This window comes from Heloderma suspectum, chromosome 13, assembly GCF_057233095.1.
Source record: "Heloderma suspectum isolate Gila_16-S chromosome 13, 16-S_ref, whole genome shotgun sequence".
In the NCBI taxonomy this organism is placed as follows: Eukaryota; Metazoa; Chordata; class Lepidosauria; order Squamata; family Helodermatidae; genus Heloderma; species Heloderma suspectum.
This window is the reverse complement of record NC_139470.1, coordinates 28,722,439-28,744,894: the sequence shown is the minus strand read 5'-3', so window position 1 is coordinate 28,744,894 and position 22,456 is coordinate 28,722,439. Positions and strand designations below refer to the sequence as shown.

Below are 22,456 nucleotides of genomic sequence, written 5' to 3'. Positions count from 1 at the left end.
CAGGCTGCACTGGGCGATGTACTGGTCTTTTCCTTTCTGGCTTTTGTCCTTATGATCTTCCTAAGCTGTGCTTTTGCTAGGGGTGTCAAGGAAATCTTCCTACTACTAATGATGGCTCCAGTGGGAATGTTGGGAACTTACCACCTGTGCTTCTCACCGCACTTAGTATACAAGGCCTTCTGGAGATTAAGTGTAGCACTGGGGACAGTTGTGGGTTTCTCCAAAGAGCAGCCCCTTCTCCAAACTGCCTGTCTTTACAGGAGAGGTGCTCCTCAAATGCAGATGCACAGTCAAAGTGGAGAGGCCATTAACTCAGAAACTGCAGAATCGTAAGGCTCATGGCTCAGTACCAAAGGACAGTTTTTGCCTCCAGAAGATGGCATGTTCAATTGGTTGCATCTCCAGAAAAAGTATCTCAAATAGAAGAGCCAGGGAAGACCTGGCCAGTACCTTGGAGAGCCACTGTCAGAGTAAGCAATACCAGTGTAGGTGGCCTGACTCTGTATGTGGTCATTTCATAGGACCCTGTGGATTTGGGATTCACCTGTGGGATACAGAAGTTTTCTTGTACACCAGACCTATGCTTCTCTTCCTGCAGGTGCTCAGAAAGGGCTCAGGGACTCTGTGTGAGGCACTGCTCATGGTCCAGGCCTATCATGCCAACATCATCTTCCCCAACAAGCAAGAGCAGGAGTTCAACAAGCTTACTGAGGATGGGCACGTGCTTGATTCGGAGACGTATGTTGGGGGCCATGTGGAGGCACTGGAGTCCGGGGTCTTTCGAAGTGACATCCCCTGCCGATTTAAGATGGTACGAGCTTTGTTGCGAGCTCTCCTGTCATCTCAGCCCAGCCCTTGAAGTTGGCCTCCCTTGCTACTTAAGTCACTCATTCTTTGATGTGGGGATTCAGGATAAAATGCCCCTATGTTTGCCAAACCTTTGTTTGGCTGCCAGCAAACTACTGGGCCTAATTCAGGGTGATATTGCTAGTGTACAAAGCCCTTAATGGCTCAGGACCCATGTACTTCAAAGACTGCTTTCCCCACTACTAACTAACCCAGGATTTAAGTTCGGCCAGGGCAGCTTTGCTTGGGGTGCCCTTGAGGAACATGGCCTGTGGGGCAACCACATGTGGCAGGTTCTCAGTGGTGGCGCCCCAGCTGTAGCACTCCCTTCTGGTAGAGATTCAGCTGCTCCCCATGTTGCTGTCATTTAGGCCCCAGTTAAAGACATTTTTATTTCTGCAAGCTTTGGTGGTTCTATCTGTTTCTCTGGTGTGTGTATATCTGGTTTTATTTGTATTTTATTACATATTTGTGATTTCGGAATTATGATTTTAATGGTGTATTCTTGTACATGTTGGTAGCCACCCTGAGCTCCTTGTGAGGAAGGATGGGATATAAATCAAATTAATAATAATAAACGCAAAGCAAATAGCTGCGACAGAATCCAGATTGGCCCATGGCTTCCAGCCAGCATAACCCACCTATGGAAAGTCCATGATTAATACATGTGGGGTAGAAAGAATATAAGAACTGCCTTTGCTGAATCAGGCCAACGTGGGTCCATGTAGGGCAATGTTCTGCCTTCAGCAGTGGCCAGCTGGATGCTTCTGGGAAGCCCACAAAGGGTTGTGACCCCAGTTCTGATAATCAGAGGTGTTCTCTCTCTGTCCATGGAGGCTCTATGAGACTTCCTCTATTAATCTGTCTAATCCTTTTTTAATCATATAAGCTAGAGGCCATCAGTACTCTTGTGGTAAATGTTTATTCCCATGACACAGATGCCAATAATACCTATTTCCTGCTAACATTGATGGTAGAGAAGCATTGTTGCCGAAGAGGGATTAGGATCCTTCTCCGAGGAAGAGATCACTGCCTCATCTCTCCTGGTTCCGTGTGTAATTCTCCTAACCTCTGGTACGAAGAATAAAAAAAACCCAGTTTTGGGTCACCAGCTCTTGTGGGGCAAAGCATTGCCTATCCCTGCCGCTAGAGTTTCCACGTCGCTGCTGCTTTCCAGTCTACCTCTGTGTCTCCCTGCCCCCCGTTCCTTCAGCCTAACCTGCTCTTTGTTAGATTGTGTGCTGGATGGACCAGCATTTCTCTTGGGCAGAAACTTCATTTCTCCTCAGCTAGTTTCTGCTGCACTGGCTTTTGGCGAGAATAATTCTTGCCGCAATTGTAATGGTGACTTCCTACCCTGTTGGGTCTCTTTTAGAATCCTGCTGCCTTTGACTTCCTTCTGCAACGTGTGGAGAAGACACTATGCCATGCCATTGAGGAAGAGGAGGGAATACCCTTAGACCAAGTTACCAACTTCCAGGAGGTAACCTTGACTTTGCCTTATGTGTATAGAACAGCATTGCGTGGTCCTGGATAGGAAATGGGGCAACAGTGATTGGATTGTTTTGACCCATACCTCCTGCCCCCTAGTTTGTGTCGTAGAATTTGACTTTCCATCCACCTACCCTGTTGCTGTGCCTGTTCCTTCTATCTCTTCCCCTGCTTCTCCCTTTTTCCTTCCTCCCACCCTTAGCTTCTGACCTGCTGACCACTTTGTTGAACTCTCTGTGAGCCGCATGTGGCCCATGACTAACAGTGTGACCACCCCTGGTATTAGCCTTGTGCATGAGAGGCAACATGGTTTATTGGCAGAGCCCCTGCTTCGCATGCAGAAGGTCCCTGGTTCAATCCCCAGCATCTCCAGGTAGTGCTGGAAAAACTCCTGCCTGAAACCCTGAAGAGCCATTGCTGCCAGTCAGTGTTGACAGCACTGGGCTAGATGGACCGAAGGTCTGACTTGGTATAAGGCAACTTTCTGTATTCCTTCCTACTGTGTTCTTGAGTGACTTGGATTGCCTTCTGAAGACCCTGGTGAAGCACTGTGTGCTTGGCAGACCAATGTTTTCCTCTTGCCACAGGTTTGTGATGAAATCAAAGTTAAACTGAATTCCCTGAAGGATGTTCCCAACAGGATTGAGTGTCCTCTTATCTACCATCTGGATGTGGGGGCCATGTATCCAAATATTATCCTGACCAACAGGCTGCAGGTGAGAAGTGCCTCTCCAAAGAAGCAAGGAGTTCCTCCTCTGTTAGTATCCCTGGGTGTTTGATATCAAAGACTAATTAGGAACTGACATCTCTTGGGTGAAGTGCTTACAGTTCCCTTGGGTCATAGGAGAGTGTCCCACAGGAAATGGGACTCTAATGTGGTCCTAAGGTACAAGTTCAGGATTCTTTTTTTCCTATCCTCCTGTTAAAATGATCCATGGGGTCCATTTGTACTTCATATTGTAGAAATGCAAAAATGTTACCTTCGTGATAAGGGATATGTACTGAAGCCTCCCTAAGCCTGCAACGGCTTCCAGTTCAGGTAGGCGCTATAGGTGGCTTTCTTGCTGCTTTCAGAGGGAACAAGAAGGAAAATAGCCAGTGCTATGATGTTCTTCCTAGGGAGAGGCTGCTGAGAGGGTGAATAGGTGGCTGGCAGTGGCTCTTTTCTCTCTGGAAGCGCGCAATGCAGAAGAGGAGGTGAGGGCCAGAAGGGAGCGCTCCAGCCACTGTTGTTTGTAGTGGCTCTTGGAACTGGAAGCACTACCAATACAGGGATGCTTCAGTGCACATTAAGAGGGTAATGTGAACTGGCTGAACCTAATAAGAGCCATCTGGTGTCCACTGCTGCTTCTCCTGCCGACAGGGTCCAGCTTTACCTGGCCTAAAAACTTCCTGTGCTTCCTTCCCCCAACCAGTTTCTACTTTCTTTCTTCTTCAGCCCTCAGCGATGGTGGATGAAGTTACATGTGCTGCCTGTGACTTTAACAAGCCAGGTGCTAACTGCCAGCGGAGGATGACTTGGCAGTGGAGGGGAGAATTCAGTGAGTATTTGATTTCTGCTGCCCTGTTGGCTTGGCACTCTCTCATAATACTCTCATAGTCGGGATTCTCCAATCCCGTGCTATCCAAGGGTGTTCTCGGCAGTCTCTTTTCCCAATTGCAGTGCCTGCAAGCCGCAGCGAGTACCACCGCATCCAACAACAGCTGGAGTCGGAGAAGTTCCCTTCTCTCTTCCCAGATGGGCCTCCCCGGGCATTCCATGAGCTGTCTCGAGAGGAGCAAGCTAAATATGAGAAGAAGCGCTTGGCAGGTGAGAACAACTTTTAAGTGCTCCAAGCTGGAGCTGTATGTGAGCATGGCTTCGTTTGTCTCAAGATCCTAAAAGGAGGCCATTCCAATATCATTCCAGATGAGTAACTGAAAGGGCTGCCCTGTAATACAGATAATGCAGCTTGGGTTGTAGAGAGCTGCCCAGTTCTTTGGGTTCTTGGCTTTTTACTTCGAACTTGCAGTCTTCATGCTGGTTTTGAGGCATGGTGGATGCAGATCATCTAGTCAAACTAGGGCTTTCTTTGACCTTGATGTGCCCTGTTGTGGGAAAAACAAAAATGGAGGGGGGGTAAAAGGGATGTACAGCTCTTGTGAGAGCAAGGTGCTGCCTGCTTCAAACTGCACATAGCTCAAATGAAAAGTCTAAATCATTTCCAGAGAGACCAACTACAGCAATAGAACAGATCTTCCAGCGAGTGCAGTTAATTTGGTACTTTTCACTGTTTCATCTGTCATGCTAGCTTGTTGAGGGCTCAGCTTAGAGCGCAGCTGTTCAAAGTCTGCTTATTCCCCTCTGTACAGAGATACCTGCTTCCTTACGCTACTGAGTCCTCTGTCTATATTTTGGATGCAAAGGAGCGCTCTTGCTGCCCTCACGTGCTGCTTGCTGAGTTGCACAGGTCTTTGTTCAAGTATTACCTTGACAGTTATATCACATAGGCTACTGTTTCTTCACCTCAAATAATACCTTGATGGGTGGGGATGAGAATGTGATTTGGGAAGAGTTGTGCATTTCAGAATAAACTATCTCTGCAACATCTCTTGAGCAGATTACTGCCGCAAAGCCTACAAGAAAATCCATGTGACAAAAGTGGAGGAGCGTGTCACTACCATCTGCCAGCGGGAGAACTCCTTCTATGTGGACACTGTGCGGGCCTTTCGGGACCGGCGCTATGAGTTCAAGGGACTACATAAGGTGCTCCTGTTTGTTACTTTGTTAAGATGTGTGATTGCGCAATAAAGGTTGCTCATAAACTTTGAGCCATCTTGAGTGCCATTTTTCTTGGCAGAAAGGTGACGTACAAATAAAATAAATAAACCATTAATGCCATTCACAGCCTGGGATCTGCATATCGGAGAGCCCTCCTCCCTCTGTGAACCCCCTTGTGTTAAGATCTGTGGGATGGGCCTTATTGAGAGACCCCCACAATATGGAAATTAGATCAGCTGTGAGACTGAACACAGCTGCAGAATGACTTCCCAGATGTACAACCCAGATCTGTTTTAGCTTCTAGAAGCAATGTAAGGTCTACTTATTCTTCAATGATGGAGGTTACCCAGAAGCGAGCTATTCTCCCAGTTGCTTTAGAGGCAGAGCTATGCAGGTGACTTTGTGCTTGGTCCGCCTCAGAAAGAGCCTTCCCCAGTGCCAGTCCTGCTTGCTTTAAGGCAGAAGGGCTTTTGCAGAGCTCCACTTCTGTGAAACTTCTTTTATCACACTAACAGCTAGATTCAATATTAGTTTGGACTGTCTGTCTTTAATTTTTCCTTTTTGATTTTAGACTGCTGTTTTTAGCACATTGTAAATTGCTTGCTTGTATGTGCTATCTCTGCAAATGCTTGAGGCAGCTTAGGAACTTAAAAAGTTGTCAAAATGGGCAAGCCACAGAGCCAAAGTATGAGAAGAAAGGAAATAGAAAACCAAGTAATTTCTGTCAGCACCATAGCATTAACTCTGCTCTGCAACACAAAGTAGTAATGTGATGGCCACCAATTTGGATGGCTTTAAAAGGGGGTTAGACAAATTCCTGGAGGAAAAGGCTATCACTGGCTACTAGTCCTGATGTCTGTGTGCTACCTCCAGTACCAGAGGCGGTGAGCATATGTGCACCAGTTGCTGGGGAACATGGATGGGAGGGTGCTGTTGTGCTCGTGTCCTGCATGTGGGTTTCCCTCAGGAAGCAGGTTGGCCACTGTGTGACTAGAATGCTGGACTAGATGGACCCTTGGTCTGATCCAGCAGGGCTGCTCTTATGTTCTCAATGGGACTAGTGGTCTGGAAATATGAAAATTCGGTCTCTATGCTTGCTTTGGCTAAAAGCCATTCAATTAAAATTTGGGGTGTAGGGAAGAAAATAGAAGGGATTCTCCATCAGTGGTGTATGGTATTCTGCTCCCACTTGCTCTAATAGGCAGGGCTTATTAAAATTAGCTCCTTGTCCCTGATAGTTGTAGGAGCAGCTGCTCTCTCCCAGTCTCTAACCTGCCTCCTCAGCTGTGACACGGCGTCTGATCAGCTCTAGCGCCATCTTCCATTTTACTTGAAATGTTTTGAGCAACAGGCTGGAAATCTTTTTCTCCCCATGTGAATCCAGATCAAGAAATCAGGACAGGAAGGGAGCCTGCCATTGTGAAGCACTCAGAGCAAGAAGTTTCCTGCTGCTGAAAGTGCATTGCTTTTAGGAGCCAAGGAGCACATTCATTTCATTGTCTCTGTAACCCGGTTTCATCTGAGTCTTAATAGAAAGCCACAGCAGAGGTTGTTCCATCCCAGCTGGGGCGAACAACTCTGAGGGCTCCTTGAGTGTTGGTGCAAAGACTGCTTGTAACAGAGTGCCCATTTCAGGGCAGGTCCTGCCAGTTGGCAAATGCAAGTTCTGGAGGCATCTTTGTGAACCATGAGTTGCTTAACTGCCCTGCATTCCATGTTGAAGGGGCCTCTGTACATCCCAGTTTTACCCACTGGGTCTCAAGGATGCTTAGCAAAGATATTAGGCCTGTGATGGCACACACAAGAGGCAGATGCCCAGAGCTGTTACAAGGGCTCACTTATTTTCTAGCACTTATTAATGTGCTTCAGCCTGAGTGCATTAAAAGATTAAGCTTGTCAGTAGGATCTACTTATCAGTGGGAGCTACTCAGAGGTAACCCACGGCTTGCACGGGCCAATAGTCTTTTATATCTGCCTGTCCCAGGTGTGGAAGAAGAAGCTGGCTGCAGCCATGGAGATGGGTGACGCCTCGGAAGTGAAGCGCTGCAAGAACATGGAGATCTTGTATGATTCCCTGCAGCTGGCACACAAGTGCATCCTCAACTCCTTTTACGGATATGTCATGCGCAAAGGGTGAGTGAGGGACCAAAACACATGGCTGCAAGGTGATCTTATAAAGCACCTGAAGAAAAAGGATAATTTGCCCCAGATGTGCTATCTTTTCCCCAATTCTGTGCTGGCTTCCAAACTGTCCACTTTAAGAGGGAACCCCTTTTTTCTTATCTCCTAGCTGTCCTGTTATTCTGTAACATCTCTTACTTTGTTTATTAGAATTTCTACCAATGTGTGTCATTTACATAGGATCTTATGGATCCTATATAAAGGCAGGACATGATAAAATTAAGCATGATGTGGAGGAAGTGGATAGGCCTCTTTCATATACTGAATCCCATGAAGCTGAGACGTGGGAGATTCAGGACAAATGAAAGGAAAGACCTCTTCACACAGTATATAGTTCTAGGATAGCATTCACTACCAAAAGATGTAGTTATGGCCACAAAATTGGAGGGTTAAAGGGATGAGACAAATTCATGGAAGAGGAGAAGGCTATTGGATCGTATTGGGTTGAACCCATTCTACCAGGACAAAGCGTCTACCACTTTTGGAAACCCTGTTTTCATCCTTGCTGAAGTATCAAATCCGGCACTTTGATTCCGCTTCTCAAGGCATTGCACAACTCAATACAACTTCATCAGGCTATTTGTTGCTTGTGCTGGTTCTGCTACGGGCTGTGCAACTGCTAGCAGAACAATATCAGTGCTTGTAATTTTTCCACTAGCATAATGGATATAACCCATTAAGAGAGCCAGTGTGGTGTAGTGGCAAGAGTGTTGGACTGGGAGTCGGGAGATCCGGGTTCTAGTCCCCACTCGGCCATGGCAGCTCACTGGGTGACTTTGGGCCAGTCACAGACTCTCAGCCCAACCCACCTCACAGGGTTGTTGTTGTGAGGATAAAATGGAGGAGGAGGACCATGTACGCCGCCTTGGGTTCCTTAAGGAGGAAAAAAGGCAGGATATAAATGTAATAAATAATAATAATAAATTAATGGCCACTAGTCATGATGGCAGTAGATTACCTCCAATATGGGAGGCAGTGTGAGTATGAGCTACTGGCAGATACAAGCCAGAGGGTGCTGTTGCGCTCATGTCCTGCTTGTGGGCCTCCGGTTGGGTACTGTGGAAACACAGTGCTTTACTAGGGAGGCCTTTGGTTTTATCCAGCATGAATTTTCTTACGTTCGTGAAACATTTCGAAATGCTTCACGTGCATTGTCTCAAGCTTTGCAACAACCTTGTAAGGTAGTTCGGTATTATTTCTACTAGCAAAATGCCCATTGTTATCATGGGGTCTGGAAAGACAGAGGGCTTATATTTTCAAGCATCCTTGTGTGGAGATGCAGTGCACTGTGCACAAAGACACATTATATGCATACACACACATACCCCTACCTTGATTGCGGTCTTGTTAGTAGCTGGGCCAGAGGTGCAGGCCAGATTTTGTGCAGTGCCTTTCTTCCCCGTAGGATTGAATGACAGCTGTCTACTTGCATGATACACTGCTTTGCATTCTCAAGGCCACCCATGGGGTGGGGGCTACTGTCCCTCCATCCGAAGAATCAAGCCTGCCTCTTTCTGCTTTCCACATTCAGGGTTCTGTTTTTTGGTCATGTTGAAGTCTACTGGAATGTTGGGTATTGGTCAATACATAGAAAAATACTGTAGGTACAGCTCCAAGATATACGGTATACAATTATTGTAAATAAATAAGATACAGGGACTGAGGCTGAGAGAATGTTGGCTTGCTCAGAGCCACCTTGTGCGTTCACAGCTTTGAACTTGAGACTTCCCAGCTTGCACTCTTAGCCACTACACCCCACCAGTCTTCTGGGCACCTTTTGATCAAATCAGTCCTCAAGGCAATTTACAATAATGACAGTGAAAACCTCTTTACAAACCAAATGTGTTTTCCCCAGCCAGCAGGCTTGGGGCAGTAGCAGCTCTTCTTACCCACGTTCTTCCCGTTCTACACAGAGCTCGGTGGTACTCCATGGAAATGGCTGGCATCGTCTGCTTTACTGGCGCTAACATCATCACCCAGGCCAGGGAGCTGATAGAGCAGATTGGGTGAGTAATGGAATGGGCTGGTTGCAAGACTGCTCATGTGGGCAGGTAAATAAGAGCAAATTTCAAGCTTGGGTGCTTGCATGTTGCCCAAAAGCAGTTTGCTCCTTCTCCCTATTTGACACAGGGTGAGTGGTCCAATTTTGGCTGTCTTCTGTCTCCAGCCATAAGAAATGGTTGGCCCCAGTCTGGGCTCAAAGGCACCTTCCCCTTCTCCCCATGGTTTGTTCCTTCCTGTGTCATGCCAGAAAAAGAAGCCAGTCTTCGTAGCAATTCAGAGAGGGGGGAAAAGGATCCAATACACGTCTCTAGAGGCTGCTGCCAACATGACCTTCAGCAGTGCTTTAGTGATGTGGGTTTCCTATTTGATGAGAGCCAGTGTGGTGTAGTGGTGAGAGTGTTGGACTGGGAGCTGGGAGATCCAGGTTCTAGTCCCCACTCGGCCATGGAATCTCACTGGGTGGCTTTGGGCCAGTCACAGACTCTCAGCCCAGCCTACCTCACAGGGTTGTTGTTGTGAGGATAAAATGGAGAGGAGGAGGATAATGTAAGCTGCCTTGGGTTCCTTGCAAGAGGAAAAAAGGCAGGATATAAATGCAATAAATAAATAAATCAATTTGCATAGCGTAATCTGAAACTCTCATCAGCACTTGGCAGCATAGACAATAGTGGGAGTTTCAGTCCAGCAACATTTGGAGGGCCACGTGTTCCCCATCCCTGCACTAGAGAGCAAACTAATCTAGCATGTTTATTTTACCTGCATTTAGTAAGCAGCAATGCAAAAAAAAGTATCCTGTGTTAATTTTTTCTCCCAGTCACCTCAAGTATTCCATGTGAAATATTTGAGGGGGGAAATTAAAGCATACTTAATGTGATTAAATGTTATATTAGAATTTATTATTGGAATACTTGTAAAAAAATAAAAAAGCAACAGCATGTACATTCCTTATATTGTTTACATTTAAGAAAAAACAAAGGTACTGAAAACTGTTGGCACCTAATAAATACTAGCAACCCAAAGAACTGTGCATAATATGCTGAAAGACTGCCTAATATGTTTGCAGTTGGCATCCATTCATTATTACTAATGAACTTATAAAATGGAAAAATGGAGCACTGAAAATGTTCTATTTTGAGAAATCTTCCGCCCCACATCACTGGCATTGTTTCATTTTTGTAGCATGTCCTCTGCCCTCCCATCTTGAAATGCTCTCCCCTTTCTAGGAGGCCCTTGGAGTTAGACACAGATGGGATCTGGTGTGTCCTTCCAAACAGTTTCCCGGAGAACTTTGTCATCAAGTCAACCAATGGCAAGAAGCCCAAAGTGACGATCTCCTATCCAGGTGCCATGCTGAACATCATGGTGAAGGTGACGAGCCTCACACCTTTTTTCTCAATAGGTGGCCTACAGATCACACTGGACCTGCGAAGAGTCCTTAAATTGCCTCACAGCAGTGCCCCATCACTTTATGACCTTGCAGAGAACAGTGTGAAAGCATTTGACAGAATCCTACTGCTGAAAACCAGTAGGTTAGCACAACAGTAAAGGGTCATCAGGAGGAGCAATTGTTCCATGACAGAGCACCTGCCTTGTGCAGAAGGTCCCAGATTCAGTCCTTGGCATCTACAGCCGAAATGATCCCAGGTAGCAAGTTGGAAAAGGTCCTTGCCTGAGACGCTGGAGACTGGTTGTCAATCAGTCCTGGGCTAGATAGACGAATGGAAAGCCATTTCAGATGTTCACAGGCTTGGCCCTGCAAGACCACCTGGGAATCAGAGAGACATCTTTCTGAACTCTCTGGAGAGAGAACTGCTGTAGAAAGATGTTCAATTTAATACCAAGATTATTTTGAAAAGCATTGGAGTGCAAATCTTCCAGTGTTTCTCATTAAAAAAAAAAATGGCAAGGGACTATCGTTCCACACCCCTCTCCCCAACATGGAGATGGGATGGGATACTGTGCTACTGCTGCTGGATCAAAACAAGCACAAGAGTAGTACTAAGTAGAAACTCCACTGGGACTCCTTAAATCTTAGCTTGAAAAAAAGTTTCTAGTCCTTATGTCAGAGAAGATGAATTTGCAACTCCCATCCAGATGGACACCACCATGGAAATTTTTGAAGTGAAAGAAGGCCTACACCAGGCTTTATGTGGTCAGGAATGAAGCTTCAATGCCCCTCGTAGTTTCTTTTGGGCACAGAGGCAATGGCCTGGTTCACACGTAACGCTAACTCATGGTATGGGTTGTTGAATTCTGGGTTGTTGTGAATTGTGAGCATGGCCACACTAACAAACCATAGTTTATTAACCATGAACAACCCAGAAAGAACTCGTGATTTGTTGTTGGTTTGTGAACTCTAGGTTGTTTAAACCATGGGTTGCCATTATGTTTGAACATGGGTTGTTTCAGCAGGCTACAAAGGTGGCAGCAAGAGCATTAAAAAACCAAAAAAAAGCTGCTCTGCATGCCAATACTGCAGCACTGCAAAGGCATTTGGGGATACAGGGAAGGAGCGGGCAAAGACAGGAGTTGAGGAGAACCAACCAGTTAGTTCACTTGTCTTCCAGACGAACACTGGGTAGGGTAACAAACCGTGAGTTAAATAAACCATAGGTTAGTGTTACATGCAAGCCAGGCCAGTGGATATATTTGATACTGAGCTGGGCAGTTTGTTTTTCAGATGCCCAATGAAAAGGTATTGTGGGGTGCGGCATGAGGACTGCAAGGCAAAATGTTTGTGCATCTCTGCTTATAGGAAGGGTTTACCAATGATCAGTACCAGGAGCTCGTAGACCCAGCGTCACTCAAGTACATTTCCCGCTCGGAGAACAGCATCTTTTTTGAAGTGGATGGACCGTACCTGGCTATGATTCTTCCAGCCTCCAAGGAGGAGGGCAAAAAGCTGAAGAAAAGGTGAGAGCCCAGGACTTAAAATACCACTCCTTAACGAAGGGATGGGCAGACAGTGAAATAGACACTGGGAAATTAGAGGCACCAAAATACTGCTGCTAAATATTTAGTATGTGGGGATTTTGAAAGCCCCCACTTTTCAAGCTGTAAGAAGGTTGGAGTTGGATACAGGCCACAGAAAAGAATGGGGAGGGGGGCAGGAAGACACCAGTCTCGCCTATGCTGATGTTGACTCTACACCAGATATGCTGTATTTAACGAAGACGGCTCCCTAGCTGAGCTGAAGGGGTTTGAGGTGAAACGGCGTGGGGAGCTGCAGCTGGTGAAGATCTTCCAGTCCTCTGTGTTTGAGGCCTTCCTGAAGGGCACCACCTTGGAGGAGGTCTATGCTTCAGTCGCCAAAGTGGCTGACTACTGGCTTGATGTACTGTACAGCAAGGTGAGTTGGGCCTCAGGCGAGTCTCTTGCTTTCCTGTAACAGAATGGTCAAACTCGTCCCCACAGGACCTTTTGTACATCTGAAGATGACTGGGTGCTGAAGGGCAGTGGGGACAGAATTACGTATTCTTATTTGATGCCTCTGTGCAGTCCCACATACTGGTTTTGCCCCTGTTGATAGGGTAGTTTTGATGGGAGCCCCATCCCAACCCTCTAATTGCACACTTAAGCAATAAAAAAGTTGGACACTATCAGCCAGAAGGTGTATTCTGTAGTTGCATTATCTCTCCTGCGTTATCCCTCCAAGTGGCCAACTGCTAGGTATGCATGTCACGTTACCAACACTACATGGCACAGGTCTTACTCAAGAGGCTAAGATCTGAACTGAAGATTTTCCCTTTTAGGGAAAATGTTTAGTAATACTGATGACACTCTTGACCAAGTGCATAAGTTCCATAATGCAGCCCATCATATGGGCCTTGCCAGCCAGCAGCCTACCTATGGCTGGACTCACCAGTAGCATGGGTCCTCATCCAGGTGCACACCGTCCCAGTCACTGGCTTTGCAGAGATCCCTTCAGGCAACTTTACATTCTAGCAGAAACTTCAGCAGCAAAGCTCAGGTCATCTATCCCCAACATAAATGATCAGAACCTTCTAAATGTTGGTTCCAGTGGCCATGCCACTGTCACCTGAGATTTCCCTCAGCCACTGTTTGGGGCATGCCTCCAAGATATTGCAGGTGTGTGGCAGAATATCACCACAGACCATTAGGTTCTGACCATCATCAGGGCTGGCTATGCAATAGAGTTCACCTCCACTGGATGGATTCTGTTGCACTATTAATTTGTCTTCTCCTTTAGAGGGGGAATTACCTACACCAGTACTGGGGAGAAGGCAGGGTATAAATAACTATAATAATATACTCCTCTGGAAGGGGCAGTGGAGCCTATGCCCCTGAGGTCCGAGGCTAAGGATTTTTACTCGAGGTACTTCATGGTCCCCAAGAGGGATAGTCATTTCTGCCCTATCCTGGACCTTCAGGATTTGAATGCCTTCATCAGACCCAGGAAGTTCTGGATGCTGACTCAGGAAGTTCTGGGTGGCAACCCTCACCAGTATTCTACCCTTGCTACAATGCAGAGATTGGTTCATGTCCATTGATCTCAAAGATGGCCATTTTCACATCAGCATCCAGCTACAACATTACAAATTCCTCCAGCTTGTCCTGAAGGATTGTTTTCAGTTTGGGGTCTTTTCATTTGGTCTCACTACAGCCCCAAGTATCTTTATGAAATGCATGGCTGTTGCTGCCACCTACCTTCATCTGCATCAACATTTTTCCATATATTCAACAATTGGCTTCTGGTTGCCCCATCATGCCATCTGCTGTTTGATCAACTTTCTACCACACTCCATTTTCTTGATAATGTGAGCCTGCATGTAAACACTAAGCAATCATGTCTGAAACCTACATGCCAAGTCCCATTCATTGGTGTCATCCTAGATTCCATGGAAAATTTAACATTGCAGTAACAACTTTCATCCACATCCCTGCCGATGTTGCCTGGGTTCAGACTGTCAGGGCACGTATGCAGTGGCTGCTAGGTCTCACGGCAGCAACCACGGCACTTACTCCCTTCACCCAGCTTTGTAAGAGACCGTAGTAAACTTGGCTCATCTGCCCAGCACTTCTGTCATTGGGTTTCCTTGACTGTCGGCCTCTGTTATCAGCTGGCAAAACTCGCAACTCCGGAAACAATCAGATCTCACTGTACAAGGGCTGTCGCAGTCCCAGACTTCTGCTGCGCTGCCACTCAGTCATGGCCCTCTCCATTCGTCCACCACTATGGGTTTGATGTAAGAGCAAGGATAAGTGCTTTGAAAGGGCCATGCACAGCTCTCTCTTAGCACCTGCTGTGCCTTTGTAATTAAGTGTCCTATTCTGCCCATATGTGGGACCGCACAGAGACCTTGAAGAAAAACTGGTTGCTCACCTGTAACTAGTCTTCATCTAGTCATCTGTGCAGCCATGCAACCTACACTTCTCCCCTGCTACAGGTGCTGTTGTGCCCTTTCTTTCTGCTTTTCTGTTCCTTTATGTAGCTGCTGTGGCATTCAGAAATGGAACTGAGTGGGAAACACATACTCTTGGGGCATGTGCCTGGAGGGTATGGACAGGGCATCCCCCTGAAACTCTAGCCTAGCTATAGACATTTCTCAAATGTAACTCTGTGCAGGTACAGCACAGATATACGTGTCTGCACAGATGGCCGCTCAAAGAACTGCAGTTACAGGTAAGCAACCAACCTGCCTTACTCGTTCTAGGCTGCCAATATGCCTGACTCGGAGCTGTTTGAGCTGATCTCTGAGAACCGATCCATGTCCCGGAAGCTGGAGGATTATGGAGAGCAAAAATCCACCTCTATCAGCACAGCCAAGCGTCTGGCTGAGTTCCTTGGGGATCAGATGGTGAAGGATGCAGGCCTGAGCTGCCGATTTATCATCTCTAAGAAACCTGAAGGGTCTCCAGTCACTGAGAGGTATATCAAGGGATCCAGAGTGGCAGATATCATTCTATGTCTGGTTGGTGGTGGAACACACACAAAGGGGTTGAGATCGGGTTTCTTTTTGAGACATGAAGGAAGCTGTACCAGAACCTACATGCTGAAGATGCCTCAAGGGAGGTCTTTGCTTGTCTGCAAATTGGCTTTGAATGAGTAGCAGTAATAAATTTCCCCCTTTCCTCAGGGCCATCCCGCTAGCCATTTTCCAGGCTGAGCTCTCAGTACGCAGGCACTATCTCCGGAAATGGCTCAAGAGCCCCTCCTTGCAGGATTTCGACATCCGAATGGTAAATGGAATGGGGCTGCCCTCCAGAGCCATGGCTCTCCAAGGGCTGTCCTTTTCTCGGGTTATTGTGGATACCCTTTTGTAGGGTTACCCATTATTGGCTTGAGTCTACAAAGTGTTTTCCTAGACAAGCCCATTTCTTCTCCTCTCCTTGGTCTTAACCAGAGTTCTCTGTGCCTGCTCATAGATCCTGGATTGGGACTATTACATTGAGAGACTGGGCAACACAATCCAGAAAATTATTACCATCCCAGCAGCACTACAGCAGGTAATTATGGGGTGGGTGAGTGATTAGTGAAAGCCTAGGCTGTCAGCTTTTTCAAGATGTGATGAGACAGGAAGCTGTTCCTCCCTCCGATGACCCCAGAATCTGTTAGACTCTGTTGCTCTGATCCAATAGTCAGCTGCAAAGCTCTAAAGCAGACATGGAGCTTCCTGGCTCAGAGACCTTTCCCATTCCTTTCAGAGTGGTAAACGCTGCATACAATGGAGTTGGCACCTGCTCTAGAAAGAGTCCAAATGCACAAGAGCCGCATGCAATCAGAGCACACATAGGGCTCTAGAGCGAAACACACCTGCGCACACCAGGAAGGGGATAAGAAAAGCAGAATAAATAAAATTAATATGGTATCTTTTGTCTGTACCACCTGTAGTGATATGATCACTACCATATCGCTTATGGATATTGTGGGTCCATGCATTTGTACGACTTGAAGTTAAGGCTTCAAGTTGTATGTTGTGGGGTGGGAGGGGGGTAAAAAAATGTTTTCAACCTTCAGGGAGCACCTCTTGTACCAAGACTAGCCCTTTCGCCTGTATGCCTACAGCTGCTAGGAGTAGTCTGTAATGGAGTCCCAGATCCCGTGCTAAGAAAAATCATGTTAATGGAACTGCTTATGCAGAGTGTATATTTTTCCCTTCTTGTTTGAATCTTGCAGTTTGTTTTATTTATTTAAGACATCTATATCTGACCTTTCAATATATAATTCTCAAGGATTCTTGCAGCACAATTTAAGACCTCTAGCAATAAAAACATTAAGGCAGTAAAATAAAACAGCAACATTGCAAGGAAAACCATGGGACAGGCTATAAATTAAAAACGGGACCATTTGCCAGATTATGGGTGGGTGGGAGGAGGGGTGTCTGTTTTTTGTTATTTTATAAATGAAAGCTGAGGCACCCAATCAAATTCCACATGTTTAACAGCCCTGTCCACACTTGCATACAAATTTACTTCAAGCACAAACTTTGGGTTTCCTAGTTGAAGAACCTTGAGACTTTTGGTACAGTGTGACTAGGCTGGCACACCGTTGGTGCAGATCTCTGTACTTGTAGTGTAGCTTCCTTCCTTCTGTTCATGAGAAAAAGTGGCAGTATCTTCACACAATCATGAGATGTAAAGGTAAATTGTCAGAGAACTTTCCAAGGAACTAAACTTGCAGTTTCCCGATAGGTGAAGAACCCAGTTCCTCGCGTCCGTCACCCTGACTGGCTGCACAAGAAACTGTTGGAGAAGAATGATGTATACAAGCAGAAAAAAATCAGTGAGCTTTTCACAAGTGAGGGCAAGAGACAGGTAAGGGCAAGAGGGCTGCGGTTCTCCCTGCTGGTTACACAGGATGGATAAAGATCGATGATTTAAAAAAATCTTTAATAAATTGATTTTTTAAAAAAAAAATTGACTTGTACCCCACCTTTCTATCAAAATGTCACTCAAGGCAGCTTACAATCACTGATAAAAACAACAATATGCAAATATCTTAAAACACAATTAAAAACAATTAGAACACAACAACAGAGTAAAAACAGCATCCCGATCAACAGACATGCTTACACACAAAAGGCCCGCTTGAATAAAGTTGTCTTTGCCTGCTGGCGGAAGGACAGCCAAGAGGGATAGAAGCTAGCCTCCCTCAGCAGGGAGTTCCACAGCCAGGGAGTAGCCAGCGAGAAAGCCCTCTTTCGCGTTGCCACCAAACGTGCCCCTGATGATGGTTCTCTCAAAATAAGGGCCTCTCCCGAAGGTGTTAAGAACCGGGCAAGCTCATATGGGAAAAGGCGGTCTTTCAGGTAGCCTGGTCCCAAGCTGTATGTCTGTTTTGCTACAGCATGGTACACATAGGGTTCCGTTCCTGACTCTAGTATGATTTGACCTCTCGGGATGAGACTCTGAGGAGGCAGAAAGACAGGGAGCTTGATGGGCTCAGGGCCAGTGGGAACTTTCTGTCTGTCTCTGCTCACTTGGGTAGGATGGGCGCTGCTGTCAGGGTCTGTGGGGCAGCCCGGTGAGGGTGGGGGCAATAAGCTGTACTGGGCTGACCTCTCGGGCCAATTAGTAGGGGAGGGGAAGGCCACAGAAGTTGCTAGAGGGGGAGGAAGCAAAAGGAGCATCTGGCACCCTGGATTCAAACCACCTCCCCCACCCCCGGCATGTAAAATGTAAGCTGTTGCACCCAGCTAGACCTCTGGGCATTTGTAACTGGGTGATTGGGGGGAGGGGGACAACAAATGCCCCATGATACGTGTGATTTCTGTCCTGCTGTGCCTGAGTGGTTAGGGAGCCAGTCTGTGGTGTTTGCAGTGTGGGTTTGAGCCCAAGAACTTCCCCTCTTTTGCCCGTGACATAACTGCTTTTTGCCAGGCCTTGAAAAGATGAGCAGGAGCGTGTTGCCCTCATTCCTCAGGTGGGGCACCAACTCCTGCTCCCCAACCCCCATGCCCTATGCAGGGAGCCACTATGGCTGGCTTCTGCCAGTATCCATGGCTTCTTTGGTTGTGTGTCTTGGTCCCTCTCTTTGGCTGCTTGGCAGAAATCCTTTCCTCTCCCATAGGATCATAGAATAGTAGGGTTGGAAGGGGCCTATAAGACCATCAAGTCCAACCCCCTGCTCAGTGCAGGAATCCAAGTCAGAGCATCCCTGACAGGTGGCTGTCCAGCCTTGTCTTGAATGCCTCCAGTGTGGGAGAGCCCACTACCTCCCTAGGGAATTGGTTCCGTTGTCGTTTTTCCTGATGTTCAGCTGGAATCTGGCTTTCTGTAACTTGAGCCCATTATTCCATGTCCTGCACTCTGGGGTGATCGAGAAGAGGTCCTGGCCTTCCTCTCTGTGACAACTTTTCAAGGACTTGAAGAGCGCTATCCTATCTCCCCTCAGTCTTCTCATCTCAAGACTAAATATACTGAGTTCTTTCAGTCTCTCTTCATAGGGCTTTGTTTCCAGTCCCCTGATCATCTTCGTTGCCCTCCTCCGAACCCTCTCCAGTTTGTCTGCATCCTTCTTAAAGTGTGTTGCCCAGAACTGGACACAGTACTCTAGATGAGGCCTAACCAGTGCTGAATAGAAGGGAACTAGTACTTCCCAGGATTTGGAAGCGATGCTTCTATTAATGCAGTCCAAAAGAGCATTTTCTTTTTTTACAGCCACATCACATTGTTGGCTCATATTCAGCTTGTGATCTACAACAATTCCAAGATCCTTCTTGCTTGCAGTCTTGTTGAGCCACGTATCCCCCATCTTGTAACTGTGTGTTTGGTTTCTTTTTCCTAGGTGCAGAACTTGGCATTCATCCCTATTAAATTTCATTCTGTTGTTTTCTGCCAGCGCTCCAGCCTGTCTAGATCTCTTTGGATTTTGTTTCTGTCTTCCAGGATATTAGCTATCCCGCCCAATTTTGTGTCATCTGCAAATTTGATCAGCATTCCCTGCACCTCCTCCTCCAAGTCATTCATAAAAATGTTGAAGAGCACTGGGCCCAGGACTGAGTCCTGCAATACCCCACTCATTTTTGTTGTTGTTTATTCGCTCAGTCCCTTCCGACTCTTCGTGACTTCATGGACCAGCCCACGCCAGAGCTTCCTGTCGGCCGTCGCCACCCCCAGCTCCCCCAAGGTCGAGTCCGTCACCTCCAGAATATCATCCATCCATCTTGCCCTTGGTCGGCCCCTCTTCCTTTTGCCTTCCACTTTCCCTAGCATCAGCATCTTCTCCAGGGTATCCTGACTTCTCATGATGTGGCCAAAGTACTTCAGTTTTGCCTTTAATATCCTTCCCTCAAGTGAGCAGTCTGGCTTTATTTCCTGGAGTATGGACTGGTTTGATCTTCTTGCAGTCCAAGGCACTCTCAGAATTCTCCTCCAGCACCACAATTCAAAAGCATCTATCTTCCTTTGCTCAACCTTCCTTATGGTCCAGCTCTCGTAGCCATAGGTTACTATGGGGAATACCATTGCTTGAACTATGCGGACCTTCGTTGTCAGTCTGATGTCTCTGCTCTTCACTATTTTATCAAGATTTGTCATTGCTGTCCTCCCAAGAAGTAAACGTCTTCTGATTTCCTGGCTGCAGTCAGCGTCTGCAGTAATCTTTGCGCCCAGAAAGACAAAGTCTGTCACTGCCTGCACGTTTTCTCCCTCTATTTGCCAGTTATCAATCAAGCTGGTTGCCATAATCTTGGTTTTTTTGAGGTTTATCTGCAACCCAGCTTTTGCACTTTCTTCTTTCAACTTCGTCATGAGGTTCCTCAGCTCCTCCTCGCTTTCAGCCATCAAAGTGGTATCACCTGCATGTCTGAGATTGTTAATGTTTCTCCCAGCGATTTTAACTGCAGCCTTGGCTTCATCAAGCCCAGCACGTCGCATGATGTGTTCTGCTTACAGGTTGAATAGGTAGGGCGAGAGTATACAACCCTGCCGTACTCCTTTCCCAATCTTAAACCAGTCCGTTGTTCCATGGTCTGTTCTTACCGTTGCTACTGGGTTGTTATACAGATTCCTCAGGAGGCAGACAAGATGACTTGGTATCCCCATCCCACCAAGAACTTGCCACAATTTTTGATGATCCACACAGTCATAGGCTTTAGAATAGTCAATAAAACAGAAATAGATGCTTTTCTGAAACTCCCTGGCTTTCTCCATTATCCAGCAGATATTGGCAATTTGGGCTCTAGTTCCTCTGCCTTTTCGAAACCCAGCTTGTACATCTGGCAATTCTCGTTCCATGAATTGCTGGAGTCTACCTTGCAAGATCTTGAGCATTACCTTACTGGCATGTGAAACAAGTGCCACTGTTCGATAGTTTGAACATTCTTTGGTGCTTCCCTTTTTTGGTATGGGGATATAAGTTGATTTTTTCCAATCTGTTAGCCATTCTTGTGTTTTCCAGTTTGCTGGCATATGGCATGCATCACCTTGACAGCATCATCTTGCAAGATTTTAAACAGTTCAGCTGGGATACCGTCATCTCCTGCTGCCTTGTTATTAGCAATGCTTCTTAAGGCCCATTCAACCTCACTCTTCAGGATGTCTGGCTCTAACTCACTGACCACACCGTCAAATCTATCCCCAATATTATTATCCTTTCTTTACAGATCTTCTGTATATTCCTGCCACCTTTTCTTGCTCTCTTCTGCTTCTGTTAGGTCCTTGCCATCTTTGTTTTTGATCATACCCATTTTTGCCTGGAATTTACCTCCGATGTTTCTAATTTTCTGGAAGAGGTCTCTTGTCCTTCCTATACTATTATCTTCTTCTGCTTCCGCGCATTGCTTGTTTAAAAATAATTCCTTATCTCTTCTGGCTAACCACTGGAATTTTGCATTCAATTGGGCATATCTCCCCCTATCACTGTTGCCTTTTGCTTTCCTTCTTTCTTGGGCTGCTTCCAGTGTCTCAGCAGACAGCCATCTTGCCTTCTTGGTTTTCTTTTTCTTTGGTATGTTTTTTGTTGCTGCCTCCTGAACAGTGTTGCGAACTTCTGTCCATAGTTCTTCCAGGACCCTATCTACTAAATCTAGTCCCTTAAAACTATTCTTCACCTCCACTGCATATTCATGAGGAATATTAGTGAGCTCATATCTAACTGATCTGTGGGTCTTCCCTATTCTCTTTAGTCTGATTCTAAATTGTGCAATAAGAAGTTCGTGATCTGAACTACAATCAGCTCCAGGTCTTGTTTTTACCAACTGCATCGATGTCCGCCACCTTTGGCTACAAAGGATGTAGTCAATCTGATTTCGGTGTCGACCGTCTGGTGAAGTCCACGTATAAAGTCGTCTCTTAGGTTGTTGGAAGAGAGTGTTTGTTATGCACAGTGAGTTGTCTTGGAAAAATTCTATCAGCCTATGTCCTACTTCATTTTGTTCTCCCAGTCCATGCTTGCCTGTAATTCCAGGTGTCGTTTGACTACCCACCTTAGCATTCCAGTCTCCTGTAATGAAAATAACATCTTTGTTTGGCGTACTATCCAGTAGGTGCTGCAGATCCTCATAGAACTGATCTACTTCTGCTTCTTCAGCCTCTGTGGTTGGGGCGTATATTTGGATCACTGTGATGTTAAATGGCTTACCCTGAATTCGAATTGAGATCATTCTGTCATTTTTTGGATTGTATCCAAGCACTGCTTTAGCCACTTTATTATTAATTATGGAGGCTACTCCATTTCTTCTGTGGTCCTCTTGTCGACAGTAGTAGATCTGATGGTCATTTGACGTGAAGTGGCCCATTCCCATCCATTTCAGTTCACTGACACCTAAAATGTCTATATTTAATCTTGACATCTCCCGAATAACCACATCCAATTTGCCCTGGCTCATAGATCTTACATTCCAGGTTCCTGTGGTGTGTTAATCTTTAGATCATCGGATTCGTCGTTCACCACCAGCACCATCAGCTGCTAGCTGTCCTTTCGGCTTTGAGCTGGCTGCGTCATCACATCTGGGGCTAGTTGAACTTATCCTCTGTTCCTCCCCAGTAGCATTTTGACCATCTTCTGACCTGGGAGTCCCATCGTCCGATGGTATACCGACATATCTCTGGTTGTACTGATCCATTTAGTTTTCATGGCAAGAGTACTGGGGTGTGTTGCCGTTTCCTTCCCCAGGGATCGTATTTAGTCTGACCTCTCTGCCATGACCTTCCCATCTTGGGTGTCCCTTCACGGTTTAGCTCATGATGTCATTGAGGTGCTCAAGCTCC

General features: G+C 46.4%; 1 protein-coding gene across 3 annotated transcripts in view; it reads left to right on the top strand.

The window, feature by feature from the left end:
- POLE (DNA polymerase epsilon, catalytic subunit) overlaps positions 1–22,456 on the top strand; it is a 73,468-nt gene that overhangs the window by 27,051 nt on the left and 23,961 nt on the right. For all 3 annotated transcript variants that reach the window (XM_084819564.1, XM_084819566.1, XM_084819565.1), the window contains exons 15-29: positions 599–811; positions 2,222–2,329; positions 2,925–3,053; positions 3,776–3,878; positions 4,001–4,147; positions 4,938–5,083; positions 7,083–7,231; positions 9,193–9,285; positions 10,507–10,651; positions 12,039–12,196; positions 12,437–12,632; positions 14,959–15,173; positions 15,382–15,484; positions 15,671–15,751; positions 16,937–17,059. In XM_084819564.1, coding sequence (XP_084675690.1) covers positions 599–811; positions 2,222–2,329; positions 2,925–3,053; positions 3,776–3,878; positions 4,001–4,147; positions 4,938–5,083; positions 7,083–7,231; positions 9,193–9,285; positions 10,507–10,651; positions 12,039–12,196; positions 12,437–12,632; positions 14,959–15,173; positions 15,382–15,484; positions 15,671–15,751; positions 16,937–17,059 — 2,109 coding nt within the window. The remainder of the gene's footprint in view (positions 1–598; positions 812–2,221; positions 2,330–2,924; positions 3,054–3,775; positions 3,879–4,000; positions 4,148–4,937; positions 5,084–7,082; positions 7,232–9,192; positions 9,286–10,506; positions 10,652–12,038; positions 12,197–12,436; positions 12,633–14,958; positions 15,174–15,381; positions 15,485–15,670; positions 15,752–16,936; positions 17,060–22,456) is intronic.